Below are 17386 nucleotides of genomic sequence, written 5' to 3' on the forward strand. Positions count from 1 at the left end.
GTCAATTCTGAGAATTAAATTGAAACCATGTGCGCTATGCATTCGACTACACGAGAACATAATGCTTATCTAAAGCGAAAGTTATTTTAGGCAAAATCGTAAAAATATGTAAGAAAAGTTCATGAAAGTACGTATGACGTAGGTAATACATCGTAAATAGATCACGAAATAGTTTGCATGTGTGATTCGGATTTATTATTGACATATTCAGTTATGCAGCTCTAGGTTGTTAGATACGAATTGGCAAGTACGATTTGCCAAATTGCAAATTCCGCTTCTTCTAAAATAAACTAAAATGGTAAATGGCGTTGGTGTAAATGCAGCTTTGCTCTAGCTGATGAGTGATATAGAGTGAATAGTGGATGTTAATTTAGAATCCATGTAATTTCGGATGCTGTTCTTGTTATTCTTTCTACGTACTTCGTACACTGCTCTAATGGTATAGCAGCAGTTTCGGAGTTCCTCACAAGAAGGAAGAGGATGTAATGAATAATTAAAGAAATGTCAACGACTAAAAGAATCACATTTAATTATCTGTATTCCTTTACCTTAGTTGGTTGGCAGAATTGATTAATTAGGTTCACCGTCATTTAACATTCTGTCATTATTTAGACTAAGATTTCTCAACCTGGGGGTCGCGAAGATAAGTGGAAGAGAGAAATGTAATTATAATCTAATACCGGAAAATACTTTTAAATATTACTTAAAATTTTGTTCTGATCGGCATATTTTTATTTTTACACATACTGTTAAGAACAACAAAAGATAGGCTAGCATCACTACAATAAAAGGAATTGCTTTCGTTTAGGATCCTTTGTTGTTCTTTGCAGAATTGTACATGTATATGTGTGAGCGAATAGTCTTTCTTCCAGCAAGCTGGCTACAATGAAGGTAGATTTTTGGTGTGGGATTTTATTTATTTCTCAAATTTTAAATGTAAACAAGTTGCTTTTAACAGTTTTTGGTGATACTTAAGAGGCCTCATCCCTGCTAAATTAAAGTACCGCTAATTTTACTAGATAAAAGATAATTGAAATGTGGAACAAGAGCGCTCTAGACAATATTATTTTGCGTGAGGTACCGTTATCACAAGTCACCTAGTGGCTTTCTGTTTTCAGCCGTTTGGAAACGCGAAAATAAATGCCGATTTTCAAAATGGCTCGAAATCGAAAGCAGATAAGTGAGTCGTGATAACGGTATCTCATGTAAAATGATATTGTCTAGGGCGCTCTTGTTCCACATTTCGATTATCTTTTATCTATTTGAAGATATCACATAATTATTGTAAAATTAGCGGTATTTTAATTTCGCCGGCATGAAGCCTCTTAACACATATACAACAATAACCAAATTCACAATAATATGAGATAACTCACTTTGGAAAATTAAAATACTAATAACTTTTTAAATAACTGTCCAATAGAAATCACTATTTTTTTTTATCATATGAAGGGTAAGGGGAAAAAAGGAGGAATGTTACAAAACTGCATTTTCGAGAAAACGGCGTTTTTATATTTTAAACCGCGTAAGAAAGAATAGGGTACTTAAATCTTTTGCCTCTTTTTACATGGAGATTTCGACATCTACGCATGCATGGCATATCCTGTCAAATAGTACCAAGAGTCACCAACAGATAGGACAAAGCACCCGATAAAGGACACATATGGACATTCCTTGTTTTTTCCCCTTACCCTTCATATGAACCCCAAATTAAGGCAGTTATGAAGTTTTAAAATTCACATTAGGCCGCATTGTCGGGAGTTTTTTTTTTTTTGACTAAGTATCTCGGATTATATACAGAAGATATGGTCCGAGATTCTTGTCAAAAAAAAAAAAAATTAATTAAAAAAAGAACAATACCTCCCGACAATCCGGCCTAATGTGGCAGAGGGGCAGGCCGGAGAGAAAAAAAAGTGCTCCATTCCTACTATTAGAAACATACTTCTTTAAATACCAAAGCCCGTTCCTATTCCTATTTTCTGACCTCTTAGTACAGGACACTACTTTATAAATGTTTAGTTACGTACTGTATTTTACATTTTGAAAAATAATTAAAGAAAAAGAGGAAGTCCAACAGAAAAATTAGTATAAGTATTTTAAGATAACTTTTAGTAGTATGATGTTTAATTGCAGGAACTATAAAATGATGTAAACAGTACGGGATGAATACACAGTCTACATCTTTAAAGTAAGCAAAACAACGTAGAACGTAGGTCTAATTCTTAGAAAACCTTATTTTAATGCTCACTGATAAATGCTTACACAAATATGAAAAAGCAGTTCTAAAAATAAATAAATGAATAAAATTCACACCTTTTAGTTTTTGAAGCAGTCCTTCTTAGATGGCTGCATCTCCTTGGCACAGTTGTGTTTTTACGAAGGTGTTAAAAGTCGTGCAGATTGTTCAAAAACACTATTCCTCATTTTAAAGCCGAATAGTACGAATACCAGATAGTCGAGAGTTTACTGTAATGTGTCTTATACGTGCCATATCAGTATTCCGAATGGAGATGTAAAGATGAAACCGGAAGTTATTTATGTACTCTATGAGAAAAAAATCGAAAATGAAATACATATTCTATTCAAATGTAAGGTGCTACAGGAAGAACGCAATACGGAATGGCAAGGGGATAGGATGCATGAGAAAAACTCGGAATTAAACAAAATTTAAATACAACCGAGGAACAGAAGTTATCCCTTGACGAATTTCTACAGTCATTCTACCGCCTACGGGAAGAAGCTTTAAAAGAGGCCGAGAACAACAATGCACCATCTACTCTATCGTAAGAAACAAACCAAAAGCATTTGTTATGAATCGTTAAGTGTACCAATTCATATTCATTTGATTTCGTTGAAGTGTGTATTCAAATTAGGAGTGCGTCACAAATTTGTAGAATTGTATTATGGGGTACAAGCCTTCAATACAAATAAATAAATTATAAAATGAATTGTGTCCCATGGGCAAATTGCAGGTTTCACGCAAATGAAGCAAACAGACAGAATTTACTGTATAAAGCTGAAAACAGCCACTTAGCAACAAGAATATATTTGTTTGTATTAGGCCAGTGCAAAGCAGAGTCAATATAACCTATAGCTGATACCAAGCAAGTTCGTTTACTTCCAAAATTAATTCTGCACATTACGTTGTTAGCTCCTTTTTAAAAAAAAAAAAAAAAAAAAAAAAAAAAAAAAAAAAAAAAAAACTTCTTCCTTTTCATACCTTAAGTACTTTTTAGTTTCTTGCACCAAAAAACTAACCAACTGGAAGGTTCAAGGTAATAAAAAAGTGGACACTGGAAATGCCAGTCATATTGTTAGGAATAATGACGTCATCCTTACAAGTCACGGGAAATTCGCTTACCATCGAGTCTTCTCTTTAATGAGTTCCTTCTATCCAGTTCATTAAGTTAAGATTACATTTGCGTCACTGCAAATCTCTCTTCTATTGTTTATAAACGAGAATGTACTAGCTACTACTTCCTTAGGACAATGTTGTATATTCTACTTTGATCGATTTTTCTTTTTGAATAACTTCAATGAAACAGCTTTGCTCTAATGGTTTTTATTATATACAGTATGGCGCTAAATTCGTTGTACAAAAGCAGAGAAGTGATTCCTGAGACTAAAACAAAAAAGTTCCAATAAACATAGGGCGAAAACCCCATCGTTTACGTGTTCTAGGCTGCCGAAAACATGAAAAAATGAATTCTAAAGGTCCATAGCTCCAAAACTATGAGATCTACCGTAGTCGGGTCGAGACTTCACTTCGGAACTAGTATATGCCCTATCTAAAAATGCGTGTTTCAGAATCCTGAGGTGCTTCCACAACAATTTTTATAGGGGGAGTTTGACTACGGGACTATGATATAAAGTACTCTCCAACTACCTCCATAAAAATTGTTGCGTGAGTACCTTAGGATTCTAAAACCTGTATTTTTGGATAGAGCACATACTAGTTCCTAAGTGAAGTCTTGACCCGACTGCAGTAGGTCCCATAGTTTTGGAGCTATGAACCTTTAAAATTCATTTTTTCATGTTTTCGGCAGCCTATAACACGTAAACTATGAGGTTTTCGCCCTATGTTTATAGGAACTTTTTTTTTGTTTGTTTTACTCTCAGGAATCACTGCCCTGCTTTTGTACAACGAATTTAGTGCCATACCATATATATATATATATATAAGCAAATGAAGTTTTTTTTTTTAAAGAAATATAACTAAAAATCACTAAATATTAGTAGAACGTATGCATGCGTAAAAAATACTGTAAAAGCTGAGGCGAGAATTGGCTTGTGATATGACGATATTACCTACAATGAAGAATGGAGGCACTCTGGATAAGTAGTAGAGGGTTCACCTTTGTTGCGAGGAGTTCCATGTAAATTTATGAGGGACAACTTCATGTCCATGGGTTTTCTCGGGGTTCTCCTGTTTCTTCTCACACTCTCATTCCGTCAACTTCTTTTATAGCCACCACTTTCATGAATCAAAAGTCTCTTTTTATCCCTCGGGACATAGTTGTGGGACGTAAACTGAAGAATTTTATTGTGAAATCAGGCAGATGTCCAAACTATGGGGGCTCAATGCAACAACTGGAACTGGCACATTTATCATTTTCAGTTGCAATAGAGGGATAAGATCAAAATGAAACTTGTTCTTAAGACGCTGAATCAATATTTAGGGAAAAAAAAAAAATCTCGACACTTTTTGCTCTAAGAGGATCAGAATTTAAACTGAAAGTTGAAGATGATCTTTACAACTTCCGGTTTTTCTAGCTATTCTTGAGATACTGAATCCGTAAAAAAAAAAAAAAAAAAAAAAAAAAGCTTCGCCCTACTATCGTTTTTTCTTTATGGTAATAAGTTGAAAATAGAGATCGAAGCTTCTACCACACTTCTGGTTTGAGTTAAGTGCTATGCACAAAAACTAAATTTTCTACCAATTTTTTTGTGCTTCTTCGTTAACTAGTTTGGAAGTGAATACTACAAGAACAAAAAGAGAGACCGGCTTCGGCAAAAATCACACTGGCTTGAGTTGAAGCCAAAAATTCTTATGGAGAAGCGGAAAACAGTGTTGGTGAAAAAACCGAACCGCGTTTCTGAAGAATATCCAATCCGGTTTCAGAGAAAAAACTGAACAGGTCTTTGAAGAAACCTGAAACCCGTTTCGGTGTAAAAATTCAAACCAGTTTTGGAGAAAATTGAAACTATTTTCGGTGAAAAACTATTTTGTCCATCCATAGTTCGGATAGCTAAGGAGGATGAAGATTAAATAAAAATATATTTCCTTGAGATGCAGCATCCTAGACAAAAAGTAATTTCCCGCTATCTCTTACCGCTTTTGCTCTATGAAGATCAATATTGAAACCGGAAGTAGTGACAAAATTCCATAATTTCCGGTTTGAACAGTGGGTGAAGAAAGGAGATAGAACGTACGCTTGGAACACTAAATTATTATTTTTTCTTCAAATCTCGCTCTGTCTTACCGTCTGTACTCTGACACTTGCCGACAAACAGACACAGCCGTTCTACAAGATTTTCCACATACTTACGTATGCCATGGTCTGCGGTCTAGGATTACCCGACAGAACGAACGTCTATCAGTGGTTTCCCCAAATGCACCAGAAGGCGAGAAAACTTACGAAAGAGATTTGTGCACACAGTTGGAAAGTCCATTAATGCTTTAAAGAAAAGTGATTTTTATGTGTCGAGATGTTAAGAGTTGGCTAGGTCCTGGAGTAGGCCTGTATCCAGGGGGGTCAAGGCCCCCCCCTAAATTCTTCACGGTAGGTTTGCAAATAACTATAATATGGGATGAACTAACATTTTTGGATCGCCCCCCCAACTTCCACCGGCCCCCCTACATTTTCGGGCTGGCTACGGGCCTGTCCTGGAGAAATAGCAGCCGGTGATCTCTCAAGTGATTTTTTGTATTGAACATGCGTTGCCGGGTAAGTTGGCTCAGCTCAATTTTACATTTATAATGTTTTTGATAGTATTATATAACGAACATTTAGACATTTTAATTAGATGCCAACCTCCTTACTTCGCTGTTTTCACTATGTTTTTAAATAATCTTAGAAACGAAACAAGGTCGCCCATCAGGGGGGCAAGGTGGGGCGCTTGCCCCCCTTGAGAGGAACTTGTACTTGGGAATATTGAAAACCCAATAGAATTTTTACATTAGTTACAGCAAAATTTGAAACGATATTTGAAAAGTCGCTTATACTTACCCCCCCCCCCTTCTTGGAAACCACAACATGGGCGCCCTTGAAACGAAATGGAAATAAAATCTTCCAGTTTAACGTCCCACGATTATGCCTTTTAGGCTAAGGGAGACGAATGATTAACCCTCGCACTAAATAGGTATGTTTTTGTAACGCGGACTACCAAAGGGGGTGGGGTATTTTGTGTCCACCTGTTAAGATTAAATATATCTTGCAAAAGAAATAAATTAGAAACTCTCTCAAAACTCTACAGGGACTAAGGTGAGCAGTACACAGGATAAGACTATTATAACAACTATTTATTATGCTGCCATCGAGGGGTGATACTTCTAACCGTCAGTTACATCTACCAACGGGAGTACTTTGTGTCCACCAACTTAAAATAGCAAATTTTATGAGACACACTAACGTTCAATTTGCACCACTGAAGACATTTTCTTTAGCTAAACATGTTGAGCAATAATATATTTTCTTATAATTTTAAACAAACGATTAGAATAGTAATTACAAATATATATATATATATATATATACTGAGGTGGACACAAAGTATCCCCCGGTTAGCAGTCCGAGGGTTAAGAGTCTTCATCCCGGCAAAATTAAAATACCGCTAATTTTACAGTAATTATGTGAAATCTTCAAATAGATAAAAGATAATCGAAATGTGGAACAAGAGGGCCCTAGACAATATTATTTTACATCAGAAACCGTTATCACGACTCACTTATCTGCTTTCAATGTCGAGCCATTTTGAAAATCGGCATTTATTTTCGCGTTTTTAAACAGCTGAAAACGGAAAGCCACTAGATGACTTGTGATAACGGTTTCTTACGCAAAATAATATTGTCTAGAGCACTTTTGTTCTATATTTCAATTATCTTTTATCTATTTGAAGATATCACATAATTACTGTAAAATTAGCGGTATTTTAATTTTGCCGGGATGAAGACTTTTAAGGCAAGTGAATGATCATGGAAGAATAGGTGGAATGATAATGTGGAAGGAAACGGAAGCGCCCCGAGAAAATCTATGGGCGCGATATAAATAATCATAAAATTATTCCCAAGTTCTATAGAGTACGAAAACATAAAGAGTCTGTTATACACTTCTTTTTCCACATTTAACAAGACTGGAGTCCTGACGAGTTGAGAACAGATCTGACAAATTGGTTCAGTTTCATTAATTTTATTAGAAACACGCAGCGGGGGAGGGGAAAGGGTAATGGTTTTCCAATACAATTTACCGTTAGCCATCAACTAGCTGGAACGGGTTCAGCTTCTAGAAGTCACTGCTCCATTCTTCACTAATGATTTTTTTTCTCAAGACAAAAAAAGAAAGGATGAAGTTTTCTAACCTGTATATCCAGCTTCATTTCCAGGCGTCCAATCGATTAGAGGATCATAGACAAACGCTTCCAGCAAGGTCAGCAAAGTCTCTCTTCCTTTCTTCATTACTTTAAGCACATGTTCGCACGACAGGCGAAAGATGCCCTGCAGAAAAAGAAAGAAAAAAAAGATACAATCATGGCCTTGGTTCCAGTGAGGAGCATATAGCAATGTATTTACACCGTAATGACATGCGCAAAAATCTCCCTCGTTCCTTCTCTCCCTCCAAAGCCTTTCTCTCTCTGATGAAAAGAAAAATAAAATCCTTGATTGAGTAGTTAGCGGCAGAACTCGCCCACCTTCACACACAAATAATTCACGGATTGTGTCAGGTAAGCCACAGTATTCTACAGTTATTAACAATATAATTAGTATCTTAACATGCATATTTCTAAAATTCAACCACTTAACTCATCGTGTCATGTTTTGCTTACCAAATATTCTGTACGGTAAAAAATCAAGATTTTATTTATTCATTAAAAAATAAACAAAGTACATGTAACTAGGAATATTAATAATGAGAAGTGAAAAGAAATTCTGAAAATAATAAATATATTGAAATTATATTCAAAATTAAACATCTTACCACCTTGTGGGTCTAAGGAAAAACCGTGCAAAACTAAGTTAGTCACGGCACAAGACGTGGGAATTGAACTAAGATCACTCAAACATCTCATCACCTTATGGAACTGACGGAAAATAAACCTGCGAAGCCCAGTCACGACAGAAGCATGCCGGAACTTGAACGAAGATCACTAGAACACAAAGTGAGAACTTCCAATTTTTATATGAATCTCTGGTGTTCTTTTTTTCCCGCTAAACTTTTACCAGCAACTGAGTTATATGAAATCTTCTGTACATGAGGCTCAAATACTTCCCATTTAGCAACGAGAATGAGATTAGAATAGTATCTACCTATTAAAATGCTACAATAGCAATTAAAAGCGCCTAAGTTGAAACTTATAACTTTGGCTTTCAAATCTTCTATTTACGGTTATGTGTGATTTCACGTTTAATAGAGACAAACATTTTAAGTATGTGTACTTTAAATAACTTAGTTAACTAGATCTTTTTCATAAAGTTTATGATATAAAATTATTGTTCAAAGCCTTTGTATTTTAATAAGCCTTCTCTAAAATCAATGCATGTGAATTGTGCTTCCATCTTCCGACTTCTTTTAAACTATATGTTTTGGACCTTTATATGTTTGTGGTCAATCCTTTCGACAATGAGATCTCGGAAACTACAGGCTCTAGAAAGATGACGTTTTCACTAATCGATTGGAAATTTTGCGTAGATTGTCCAGTTCTAATTGAATATTAAAAAGAAAAAAAAAACATGGCCGTTATTTCTTTATTACACTTTTTAGGGTACACTGGAAGCGCTGATTTAAAAAAAAAAAAAACTAAAGTATCATATCCTAAGCGTTATACATTCCAACATCACACTTGTATTTACGGGTTGCATATGTCTCAGGCGTTTGTTTCATGATCAAATAATAATGAAAAAGGGAAGGATAACCATTTCTCCAGTCTAAGATTAATATTTTTGGAGTGTTTTGCCCAATGAACACCACATATATAACTGCCATTATAATTAATTGTGTATGTAATGTATTGGTTTATTACATACTGCATGCAAGAAGAAAGAAAACACTGGTCATGCATGAATTAGAAACTCCAACCGGAAGTAGGCTCAAATCTTGCAAACGGTGCGAGATATTGAGAAACAAATAACCGATAAAATCTCCCCTTTATGATATGCTTTGCCGATTTTTTTCAAGACTTCTTTCACTTGTGTCTGTAAAGGGACATGTACAGATGTTGTAAGGAATGAGAAGGATATTTATACTCATATGAGAATGATGCGCTGTGTAGAGAGCGCATGTTTAGCTAGTCTATATACTAAAATGCTAGGTTTATATGTTTGTGGTCAAGAAAAGGTTTTGTTTGTGGCCAATCCTTCCGACAGTCAGTTCTTGGAAACCATAGGATCTAGAAATATGCCATTCTCACTCACCCATTGCAAATTTTGTGTAGTCAATTCTAATTGAATATTAAAAAAAAAAAAAAAAACATGGTTATTATTTCTTTATTACATTTTTAAGGGATGCACTGGAAATGTTGATTTTTTTTTAAAGTAAAGCATCATATCCTAGGAGTTATATATTCCAAAACTACACATTTGCATACGGGGTTAGTATATCTCTCCGCCGTTTGTTTCATGCCCAAATGATAATGAAAAACAAAGGATAACCATTTCTCTAGTCTAAGATGAATTTTTATTGTTTGGAGTGTTTTGCCCAATGAACACCATATATCACTGACATAATTAATGGTATTGTATTTGCTTGCTACCTAGATATATGCTGCATGCACGATTACACATGAATTAGGAACTCCAACCGGAAGTAGACTCAAATCTTGCAAACGGTGCGAGATATTGAAAATATAATCGAAAAAGTTTCCTCTTTATGGTATCCCTTCCTTATTTTTATCAAGACGTTTTTCACTTGTGTCTGTAAAGGGAAATGTAAACATGTAAGAAATGACAAGGAGATTCATGCTCATATATGAATGATGCGCTGTGTACAGAGCACACTCAGCATATTAAAAAACGAAAGAGCATAATCTTTCAGAAAGAAAAAGAAAGGAACGTCGCGTTGATTAAACATTAAACACAAGAAAGCCCAAAAATAGCTTTTCGAATTTCAAGATTACTTCATTCTCTAATATTTAACAACAGACTCTATTGTTTATTCCATTTTAGTAATAAAAATGTATATAAAGCTGAAGAGGTTCGAAAGTATCACTTATATGAAAGTAAGCCACAAAAATTGGAACAGTAGCAATGACGATTACGATTAATGAATCAAATTATATCAAAAAGAGTATTTTGTTTATTTGCACTCAGGTTTGAATAAGTTCCGAAAAATAAAACAAAGATGTGGAAAATTACATCCCTCTTATCTTTAAAATGGCACATTTCCTCACATACTAGACATACTACAATTCAATTATAAAGGAACGCTGTTATAAACAATTTCCAAAAGTATTTTCTTTTTCTTTTTGACAAATTCTGACAGTCCAACAGTTGGTAAAGATCAAAATCTTGCGAATGAACCAAATTTCTTCACTTAGCATATCCACTAACACACATAAACTTATCTTTGTTATGTGAATCACCGTCCGTACTTTATCTGCGAAAGAGGAATTTGTTTTTAGTAACATCAAAGGTACTGCACGAACATGTCGGATGATTATAGATTCTTCTGTAAACATCACCTGATCCTTTACGCAATGTTTTTTTTTTTTTTTTTTTCAAAAATATTTCTCTGCAACACTGTCTGTCTTGCCAGTGACTTATTATTCGACGCTGCTGAAGGCAATTACGGGCAAAATCAATACTCAACATTGACCTTCCAGTTACGAAGGTTGTCGAAACATCATTCTCTCGAGATATCCCCCCCCCCTTGGAACCTTTAAAAAAAATGCTTATGAGGAATCGGTAAGATGTTTACGAAGTTAACCAGCCCATCATAATAATCATCGTATGCACAAACTTGATATTTAGTCAGTACAAACATGAAAAATATGCATTTTTAGTTCACGAAATAGGCAGTAAAATACGGACTAATACCAAACCCAAAATAATGAAGATGAACGTTTAATTTCTTATATTCGTTTTCTCCATTTATGTAAGATAGACGTTTCTGTTTAATCTTCTCCATGAAGCCCTAGCCCGGAATTACTTTTCTGCAAGTATGATAATGTGAAAGGAAACGGGAGAACACCAGGAAAACCCACGAACACAAGATTGCCTACTACAAACTCGAACCAAGAACCCATGGCATCATAGGTGAGCGCTTTATCACTGATCCATCGGTAGTGTTGCTCACGAGGCGAAAAATTTCACAAGTTTCGTGGGCAACAGTAGTTCACCGAAGTCTTAGTTCTCAAACACTGTTTTAGTGTTACATAATTGATAGTATAAAAACTATAAATTGAAAAAGTGATTGTACGAATACAATGAATATCATTTATTAATGTTTAAAGATATGCACCTCATTACACAATATATTCCAATAATAAATATGATTTAAATGTTGTTATAAAGGTAACCAAGAAAGTTCTGTCGCTTTTTCACCTACCGCCTTCGAACATCGATATGTCACCTAACATGTACCTGGAACATCAAAAATAGTCCCCATCAGCATCGACGACCTTCTGCCAACGTTCTGGAAGGCCATAGATTCTATCGCGGTTGAACTTGGTGGGCCGTGAAGCGAAGAAGGTATCAAGTGCATTTTGCAACTTAACTAGCGATTTGAACTGGCGTCCTCTAAGGTGACTGTCCAAGGAATGGAACAGGTTATAATCGGGCGGTGCAATGTCCGGGGAGTATGGCGTATGCAATAGTGTTTCCCATCCAAGGCGAAGAATGGTGTTCAGGGTCATCCTAGACACGTGGGGATTAGCGTTGTCCTGTAACAGGAGGACCCCTTTGCAATTCAGAGGTGTTGGTTCCAGAATTGAGTTTTTTTTATTTTTTTATTTTTTTTAACACGGCCCAACTGCTAACAGTACACATTTGCATTGACACTTTGACCAGCTGGTAACAGTTCCCGAAGTATGATGCCGCGAGCAGTCCACCAGACACACAGAACCTTCTGGCGTGCAGTGCTGGTTTCGGTTGTTTTGGAACCGTTCATGGGATGCTAACCAATGATGACGGCGCTGTGGGGCTTCGTACAGGACCCACTTTTCATCACACGTTAACCCCCTGTCCAGAAATGCCTCCTTCCTCAGACGAGACACCAAAGAAACACAGGTGTCTGCTCGTGTTGCCTTCTGCTCGGAGTCAAATCATGTGGGACCCATCAACCCACCTTGTAGGGCTTTCAAGTTGATGGAGGTGCTGCCAAATGCTTTCTCCACTCTCACTGAATTGTAGTTCCAGTTCCTCACATGTGTGGCTATTGTTCGTTTCAATTGCTGCTTGAAGATCTTCATTTTGTAAATGTGTTGGTCTTCCAGCACGTGGTGCGTCTTCGAGTGTTTCGTCACCGTCCTTAAATTTGTTAAACCACCGCTGCACTGTCCACATTGTCACGACACCCTCACCGAAGGCCTGGCATATCTTCCGCCCCGCTGCAGCGGCGTTTGATTCCAGTTTGAACTCGTACAGCATACACGCTCTTATGACGCTCAGTGAAGGTCCCATGTTCATTCTGTCTTTACACAAGTTCACGGTGTAACTGAACTGCCACAACCAGGTAGTATGTTGGATATACCCACACCAATAATTGACCTTCGCCTCATCTCCATTCGCATTCAACTCACGGTGTGAGGGCCAATTGAACATGGATCTCCACGGGAAGCGACGGAACTTTTTTGGTTAGCTTTATACTTCACACCGTTCAAGGATCTCTCGTTACGGGGAAGAATTCTGATAGCTCCTAGATAAAAATAAGAAAAATGAGGGCATACATTTTGTACATGAATTTACGAAACGAGAAGAAAGGCTATTTGAGAACTGAGACGTCAAAACCATATTTCGTATCACTGTGGCCATCGGATGATAAGTTTTTAATTTGTCAATTGATAAATTATGTCTTTGGTCGAACACCACATAAAAAAAAAAAAATAAATAAAATTTTCTTCCTATTTCCAAAGATGGAATCGAGGCATAGTTAAAGTATGCAACCACATATGGATCAAACGTATTTGGTACAATTTTCATCTATGAGACTTGGCCACAATAACACCTTCACATCTCTCGACATTCTTTCTACATATCGGGATGGAATCATTTAACTTGAACATAAGTTAGCTTCTATTTTAATTCTTTTTTTGAACCGATGGAATGGAAATAAAATGGCCATGTTAGTTATCTCAATCAATTCTGATTCTGGAGGGGGGGGGGTAGGCAAAGAATATGAATTATTCTACATTTAAGTGATAATATACGCAATACAGACAGACAGGGAAAATAGTTTGATAAAACTGAAGTAAAGACTCACATAAAAAGCGCCGGCGTGTTCGTTTTTAAAACATCTCTTAACATTTCGAAAGAGTTCATTTGCCTAACATGCAGTTTCTGATCAGAAATATAGTGCCATTACCCACACGTCCGTTAATCTTTTCGTTTTACGTTCATAAATCTCTCTAATGTCGTACATCAATTACAATAATCTTCCTCTCCCTCTTTCACGTTCTAACATATCTTCTACAGCATTCCTAATAAGAAATAATTTCCTAGCTTGTTTAGTTTCCTCCATTGCAAGTACTTTTCTTTCCTTTTCAACTCTTACTAACATGTTCACATTGATTGGTTGTTTTACTCCGCCAATATTCATTCATCTTCATATAGTACCAGTTTAATGTTTCCATCCGTTTTTCATAACTTTTTTGCAACATCTACACAGTACAATATTCGCCTCCACACAGTACAATATATTCTGTGCAATGACACAGTGTTCGAGCACTCAGCCTCTTCTGGGAAGAGTCTCTGGTTCGAGGCCAGTCCATGCAAGTTCAAAGTGGACAGTATTGTGTATATGGATCTCAATTTTTCTCCCACTTTCTCATTCTACCGATTCTTCCATCACTATTTAAATTTATTTGCAAACGATTTCTTATATCTCCTACCGAAATACCATTTTCTCCATAGAGGTCCTTCACTATGTGTTCATATATACATTAAAAGTACTGATAACAGACAAAAAATTCCCCTTTTAATTTCATTCTCCTCTGTCATTCCTTCCTCTAACACCTTCCTGTTGGTTCATACATACGTTTCTTATTAGTATTGAAGTCTTTCTACTCCAATTCAACCGTCTCTTTAGAACTACCATCAACAATTCGAAGTTCACTCGGTCAAAAGCCGTGTTGGAATTAGGGATACCACGTATGAGGTGTGGTAATTCCATGAATGTGAGGCGTAACACTGGTGGCGAATCACACAGTCATCAGCATTTGAATGTGCTCTGACATGTTGGAACGTGCGATCGATTTGGGTCGCCCATTAATTTACCCAGTCTTCACTAAGTAGCAGACGAAATAACACAAGTATGCGTTACGTTGTTGGTGGAAAAGAAGTGACCCAAATCTGCTATAGCACTTCCCCAGAAACCTATTTCAAAACTTGAACATCTCCCTTATTCCTCTGATTCAGAAACATTTAATTTTATTGCTATTTCCAAAATTAAAACCTGCCCTGAAGGACACATACTTGATGACATTCGGAACATCCAGCGCGCTGTGACATTACCGTGCAGTATTCCGGAAAATAATCCCACAAATATCTACATAGTAGCCGAGACGTCTAGGAAAGTAACGTCGTAAGTAAGGGAGAATACACTGAGGGTGACAAGCAGCAGCCTGTAGTTTAGGTTAGCAACCATTCCTATTTACAGACGATTCCCGGATTTAAATGGTCACATCTCGTATATAAGAACATAATATTAACAGTTTCACTGCATAAACATTCACTTACATAGATCAATTCGGAGAGGTGAGTCAAGAATGACGTTTTACCATCATTACTTCCGGAACGTTTCAAGAAAATGTGTTACACATGGAACCTACAATGCTTATGATACGCACTGATAAATAAATATGATAATGATAAGAAAGAATTTCGATTTTGTTAAATTTCCGAACGATAACTAACTGAATCAAAGAAGGGAATGTACACTCATGTCCAAAATTATTGTCGCATGTTTATAAATAGGTTGTTGTAGGAATATAATTTGATAACGAATTCGCCCGGTATTTCTTATAATGTTAGTATGTGTATAATCGGCAAAGACATGTATGTGGCAAATTTCATGTCAAAAGTGCAGTAAATAAGAACAATAAAACGAAAATAAAACTTTCTTGTCCATTAACCAAACATTTTGTTTTACTCATTCTAATTTTCGTATTTATAATTCTTTTCCTATAAAATTTACCACAAATACACATTTCCCGATTATACACACAGTATCAGTGTTAAAAGTACCCTGCAAAATCATTATCAAATGATATTCTTACAAGAAGACAGTTATAGATATACGACAATCATTTTGGACATGAGCGTACATACATATAAAGTAAACCATTCATCAACCTATGCTTTATGTAGCTGCAGTATTGTTTGGAACCAAAAATATGGCTTTTGGAATTCTGTACTTTCGTTGACAGCGCAAGTTATCAAATTATGTAGTTGACTCATCCATTCCTTCAATATAAAAGCATCAAAACAATCTCTCAGTTTAACGCTCCACGATTATGCCCTTTGGCTAAAAGAGAGATGATTAAAACGAACGATGATGGAATAGTTGGTGGAATGAGAATGTCGAAGGAAACGAGAGTACCCCGATGTTCACCACGAACTTATTTGGCAGGGGATCGAACCAAGTATGACACGCATCAAAGGTAAGCGCTCAATCACTGAGCCTTCTTGCCTCCTACAGCGTCAAAAAAAAAAATCAGACTGCTTGAATTTAATGCTAGCCATCAAACTATACAACTTCCTGTTTTATAGTAGCTTGAAATTGAGAATAAACATTTTGACAAAACTGGCACAGTCCTGAGTGTTCTTTTGGGTTTTTGGTTTGCGTTTTTATCATGGGCGCCCGGGGTCCCCTGGCTCACGAAAATGTATACGTAATATAGCGAACCAAATCTATTAAATACCAGACGTAATGGTGATGGTCCCCTAGAAAATTTTCTTCCGGCGCCCCTGATCCTTATGCAATGCCGAGGTTACGAAAGAAGTGCCCTACTATTCACATGTGAGCTCTTGACCACGCCTGGGCGTTGAGTTTAGTGCAGTTGGCGGATTCGCGAGCTACCACGCTAGATCACTCTTCAAAGTATAGGATGTTTCCCACCATATTATCCAGCCTCCGAGAAAGCTAGATGACATAACCACGCCACCTTCTCCGCTTCCTGGGTGTCCTAGGAATCGAATTCAGTACCTGTCGACAACGAAAAACCAATATTTCCTTCGGTTTATTTAGTACGGCAGCGTAGATCCTAACAAAAGCTCAGCCATTTTTGAAGCACATTAACGTATGACTACACTTTTTTTTTTTTTTTTTTTTTAACGCAAAAGCGGTGCATCAGCTTCTATAAATAAATAAAGTTTCAAATCTAACAACAAAACGTAAAGGAACTTTGCGGTTTTGTTTGAAAGCTTGACCTTGAGACGTTCCCAGGATCCATCAGATATAATTTGGTGATAGATCGAATTACGTCAGATAGGCGTAACAGGCTATGAGTATATGGAGCGAGTTTCCATTCACGACTCTGCGATCTTGAATACAAAATGCACATTTCGTGACTAAGTAGTCCTCCAATATAACACCTAATTAGATTTAATTACGTACATTAAGTACTTCTGAAAATGTCAACTTAAGAAAAGAATGGTATATTGAAATTAAGCATAGCTGTTGAACTCAACTTAGACATTTAAAGTAACGAAATAAATCTTGCTGTAATACGTATTATTCATAATGCGATCATAAAACTCCCTTCACGTTCTATTCATTCTAAACGAAGTCAAACTGAGATCATACAGGGTCTTCGAGAAAGAGTGGTGCAGTTTTCTAGAGTTACAGTGTACGAGTGATGGCATTTGGGTGGCTGAAAGATACACCGTTTTGTTTTGCAAAACAAATACAGCTGGATCTCGGTAGACTCGAATATTTCGAATTTCTTTGAACTCTCCATAACACTGAATGTTAAAATAACCTCTATAAGTCGAATGTTAAAACTTACAACCTCGTCA

The 17386-nt window shown here is 36.4% G+C and overlaps 2 protein-coding genes across 3 annotated transcripts in view; one reads left to right on the forward strand and one right to left on the reverse strand.

The window, feature by feature from the left end:
* The window catches only part of nonC (serine/threonine-protein kinase Smg1), a 358879-nt gene that overhangs the window by 186999 nt on the left and 154494 nt on the right, over positions 1–17386 (reverse strand). For both annotated transcript variants that reach the window (XM_081750559.1, XM_081750558.1), the window contains exon 39: positions 7579–7714. In XM_081750559.1, the coding sequence (XP_081606685.1) occupies positions 7579–7714 (136 nt within the window). The remainder of the gene's footprint in view (positions 1–7578; positions 7715–17386) is intronic.
* Positions 7889–17386, forward strand: part of mAChR-C (muscarinic Acetylcholine Receptor, C-type) — a 30186-nt gene continuing 20688 nt past the window's right edge. The window contains exon 1 of the mRNA XM_081753047.1: positions 7889–7941. The gene's annotated coding sequence lies outside the window, so the exon portion shown is untranslated. The remainder of the gene's footprint in view (positions 7942–17386) is intronic.

This window comes from Thermobia domestica, chromosome 3 (assembly GCF_964235325.1).
Source record: "Thermobia domestica chromosome 3, izTheDome1.hap1.1, whole genome shotgun sequence".
In the NCBI taxonomy this organism is placed as follows: Eukaryota; Metazoa; Arthropoda; class Insecta; order Zygentoma; family Lepismatidae; genus Thermobia; species Thermobia domestica.